This window comes from Pteropus vampyrus, unplaced genomic scaffold (assembly GCF_000151845.1).
Source record: "Pteropus vampyrus isolate Shadow unplaced genomic scaffold, Pvam_2.0 Scaffold18, whole genome shotgun sequence".
NCBI lineage: Eukaryota > Metazoa > Chordata > Mammalia > Chiroptera > Pteropodidae > Pteropus > Pteropus vampyrus.
The window spans coordinates 4,973,170-4,977,954 of NW_011888799.1; the positions used below are offsets into that span (position 1 = coordinate 4,973,170).

The 4,785-nt window shown below is 52.5% G+C and overlaps 1 protein-coding gene across 6 annotated transcripts in view; it reads left to right on the forward strand.

Annotated features, from left to right (window-relative positions):
- The window catches only part of MDFI (MyoD family inhibitor), a 17,961-nt gene that overhangs the window by 10,322 nt on the left and 2,854 nt on the right, over positions 1 to 4,785 (forward strand). For all 6 annotated transcript variants that reach the window (XM_023527578.1, XM_011354593.2, XM_011354595.2 and 3 more), the window contains one exon: positions 2,717 to 2,941. In XM_023527578.1, coding sequence (XP_023383346.1) covers positions 2,717 to 2,941 — 225 coding nt within the window. The remainder of the gene's footprint in view (positions 1 to 2,716; positions 2,942 to 4,785) is intronic.

Sequence of the window (4,785 nt, forward strand, 5' to 3'; positions counted from 1 at the left end):
GGCTCCAGACAATATGGTTCAGGACAAGAGAGCGTGAGGATGTATGGAAAGAGCACTTCTACCTCAGAAAGAGAGCAGGGAACCAGGGGCAGGCATCCAGAGCCCAGTGCAGCACCATCCTTCAGGGTTTTAAGGGCAAAAGGAAGGAAAGACGCCCCCCATTGATCTGGACAGAAAGAAGTAAAATCCAGCTCCATTCCCAGGCTCGGCTCAAGGTTTCCAAAGAGCTCCTGGGAAGGAGAGGGTTTTTCCCCTGACTCTCACAAGTAGGGGAAGGGGTAGCCAGAATCATTTTGTAATTACTAAGAAGATTTCCCAAATTTATAGACACATTTGCATTTTGTGACTTTCTTTCCCTGAATGATCCCATGTGCTCTCCAAATCAGCCTGCAGTAAGGCAGCAGGCTAGCTACTGCCAGGCCCATTTTACAGACAAGGAAACTGAGACACAGAGAGCTACTCACCCTGGACACAAGCTGGAGGACTCAGGTGTCCCAAGCCAGTGCTCTTTCCTATGCCTGCCTGCCTAGCTGGGCTACTGAGTGGGAAGCCAACTTCAGACAGAGCATTTGGGGCGAAGTTGGACTCCCTGGGAGTCAGGGTTACTAAATCCTGCTAGCACACTGCCCCCAGCCACCTCTGGACACGCCCGTCAGCAGAATTGAGAGAAAGAGGTCAGCACCGTGGCCACAGAGGAGGGGGCCTGGGTGGGAGCTGGACAGACATTCTTGTGTCTATGGGCTCTGAATGTTTGCTCTGTGACTCAGCCCCCATGGCCACCCCACAGCTATGGCCACAGGCAAGCTCTGTGTCTGCCCACACCCCCTAGGGCCCTCAGCTCACCACACACGCCCGCCCTCTGGTCACTGTGCCCATGTTTAGGCAACAGGGCAGGGGGCACCAAAGCCGGCCAAGGATTCAGCCTAGTCACCCCCATGGGGCCAAAAGGTGGGGGCATGATGATTCAGGCCTGGCCACTTCCCATGGCCTTAACCCTGTTTACCCAGATGCAGGCACCAGCCACACCTCTCCCAGCATGGAGCCTCTCCAAAGTCCTGTCTCCATCCTCCCTTTGACTCCGCACCTTGCCCTCCACTCCTTTCTCCCAGTCTCCATCCTCTCCCCCATCCACTTCCTAGCTGTGGAATCTTTGGCAGGATTTATCCTCTCTGGGCTTCAGTTTTTCATCCGTGCAATGGAGTTAACAATAGGTCTATCATGATACTTAAAGGAGTTACTACACGTAAAACTCTTATCACTGTGTCTGGCACCTAGTAACAGCTCGGAACATGTAAACTACTAGTTACAAGCATAGCGACTGTTGTGATAATAGCAGCTTGTCTCCCAGCCTCTGCCCCCTCCTTGCCCCCTGTACTCCGAGCCCCAGTTGATCCACCTCTGACACTTACTAGCTGTGTGACCTTGGACAAGTCACTGTACCTCTCTGGGACTAGATTTCCTCATCTGCAAAAGGAGAATACAGCCCTGTAGAGATACTGAGAAAGTCCAGCAAGAGGATAACTACCATGTTAAGGGCTAAGAATCGTAGCTGGCATGCAGTAAGCGCTCAGTGGCATGACTGCTACCATTACTCGAAGGCCCAGCACCCTCAGGCACACACGGGAACAAGGCCGCTGTCCCCTCTCCTCAGCCTCCACCCTTCCATCTCTTCCCACCACAGTTCAAATACAGAGGTCAGGCCTGGAGGGAGTTGGGGATCCAGACCCCAATGCTTGAGAGATGGATGTGAGCTATGTTTACAAAGGTCCTCAGGGCCTGCGGGTCCTGCCCAAAAGTGCCTAGGTCCTGCCCTGGGCAGCTGAGGATCCCAGAGCAATTCACGTCTCCTTCTCAGTCTTCTCCCCTAACACACACACACACACACGCACGTGCACACCCTCATGTCTTGAGAACAGAACTATGCCTTTCAGGTGAGCAAACCTGAACGAGGTAAGGGAAAGAACTGGGTTTTTTGGGAGATCTCCAGGGCCAGCTATCCTGCACCCCACTGATAAAGCTAAAGTCTGGTCCCTCCTGGCCTCGGGGGTTTTCCAGCTGGCCTCCATCTTCCCTTCTTCTCTTCCTCCTCACCCAGACCCCTCAGCAAACTCCTTCTGCCAGCCGCACCATAGAGGCCAATGGGGCAGGGCAGTGGAGGAGCAGGAGATAGAGGGGCTGCTGTGAGGAGCCCCTAGATTCCAGAGCCAGGCATTCATCTCCAAACAGATGTTTCTAATAACTCACCCAGCACATCAAGGGCAAAAACAGCTGGGGGCTTGGAAGAGGCCGAGATGACGGTTAACTGTTTCACTGCTGTCTTTTGCCACCCACCAAACTGTCCCTGTCCCTCCACCCCCAACTGCCTTCACTTTTGCCAAAATCCCAGGATCCCAAGAGCAGGAGAATGGATTTTACGTGAGGTGTGAAGGTAGGGTCCAGGGCTCTGAGCCTCTCCCCTTGCTTTGCATCTTTGTCTTTTCTGGAGTGAGCACTGGCCCGGGAGTCAGGAGCCAGGCTCAATTTGCTATTTCGTGGTGTGCCTCTAGGCAAGTCAGTTCTGCTCTCTGGGCCTCAGTTTCTCCATATACAGGATACAAATCCATCTAGGTGACCTGTGGTATATGTAAGAACAAAGCAAGAAGGAGTAGAGCAGAGCTCTGGAAGGCTGGGCAATGCCCCACCTTGCTTCCATTCCCCTTTCTCCTTGTCTCTCCAGGCCAGCCTCAGGGGAACCCCTTAGGCTGCACCTCACTACTGGCGAATGGCTCTGGCCATCCTTCAGAGCTGAGCAGCGCCAGGCGCTCGGGGAATGGTGCCCTGGGTGGTCCCAAGGCCCACCGGAAGTTGCAATCACACCCATCTCTTGCCAGCCAGGGCAGCAAGAAAAGCAAGGGCAGCACCAAATCGGCTGCCTCCCAGATCCCTCTCCAGGCGCAGGAAGGTAAGTACCCCACCAATCCCTAGGAGGGGCCTCCAAAGCCAAGTTCCTCAAGGGAGGATGCAGGGACCAGCAGCAGCATCTTCACCAGGTTTTTGGTTACAAGTACAGCATCAGCCATGTGCCAGGCCCACTGGATCGGAACCTCCAGGTGGGTCAGGAGCCTACTTTTAACAAGTCTTCCAGGAAATCTGATGCAAGACTCAAATCGGAGAACCTTGTAGAGATTGTTGGGTAAACTGAGACGCGTCTGCGTTCTCAAGGCCAACCCTTCCCAACCCTGCTCTCCCAGAGTTGATGTAACAAGTAATGGAGCCATCTGGGCTGATACAGCTTAAGCCACCCTGTTTCTGGAAAAAAGTTTTCCTCAAGGAGTGGACCATCTGTTTAGTGAAAGCAGAACACCTAGCAGAATAAAATGATGCACCATCAGATGCTTAATTGGGGGTGGGCCAAGGGCTGCAAGGTGTAGTGGGAGGTCAGAGGACCCAGATACACCAGTCATTGTTCTTGCAACACAAAGGTCCTCTGTAGGGCCACACTGGGCAGCCAGCTCCCCCTGCCCCACCGGGCATCAATTCAGCATGGGTGCCAGCTCCTTTAGCTCAGTGGTGCTTGACCTTAACCCCAGAATTTTTAAGTGATTGCTGTTTATGTTGAGGGACTCTGGCCTGGTCATCTGCAGACAGGATTCAGTGTACACATTTGTATGCAACATATTCATAAACCTTCCCACCCTGCAGAGCAGATTCTGCCCAATAATTTAGTTTATGAAAGAGGTACTCACTCATTCATTTAAAGTGTACTGGGCATCTGCTATGAGCCAAGCACTGCGATGTGTGCTGGGTACCCAGTCCATGGCCTTACGAAGCTCTCAAGAGAGACACAACAGGTAATCACCATATGGTGTGATAAATACAGTGATGAAGTCACACACATGGGGATTATGAGAACCCTCTCTAGCTGAGCAGGCTGAGGAGAGCCTAGGAAGGCTCTGGAGGAGTCTGAGCAAGCCTTAAAGCTTGAGTAGGAGTATATAGCTTGTGGGGGAAAGGGGCATTATTAGCACAGAGGTAAGAAATGTCTAGTGTGGCTAGATTACCAAGTTCAAGGTGAGGAATGGTGGAAAGTGAGAGTTCAGGCAGGCAGGAGCTCAGGGGATTGGGGTGCCTTGTAAACCTTGCAGTGAACCTAGATTTTATCTGGAAGGCAACAGGGAGCCATTGAAGGGTTTTAAACAAGGTAGTGACCTCATCAGGTTAGCATTGGAAGAGCACTTTCTTATCCAGTTTGTTGATAGATTGCAGGGTTCCAACTGTGTGAGTCCCCACTCCCTCCACACGGGAAAGGGCTGGGCAAGTCAGATCCTCTCCATGGCAGTGTGAGACTGTCACAGGACCAGCCCATGCCAGGGGCCTACCTAGTCAGGGAAACTGGACACTCTGCCCCATAGCCTGGCCCCTGGGAGGGGTGCTAGCTCAGCATACTGGCAGCACACTGAGCGCTTTCAAGCATGGATTCCAGAGCCATTTTTTCTGGGTTCAGTTCCCAGCTCTACCACTTACCAGTGCTGGGTGCCCAAGGGTGGGCTCATGCATTAATTCACTTATCATTTATTTACTCGGCACCTACAATGTGCAGAGCACTCTTCTAGGGACTTGTAACATATCAGTGACCCAAACAAAGACACCTGCCCTTTCGGAGCTTACATTTTAGTAGGAAGAAAAAGCCATGTAGTGCAGTGGAATGTGACGAGTGCTATGGAGGACAGGGCAAAGGGATAGGGGTGCTGGAGTGGGGTGGGCAAGTTACAGTATTAAAGAGGTGACATCTGGGCAATGAAGGAG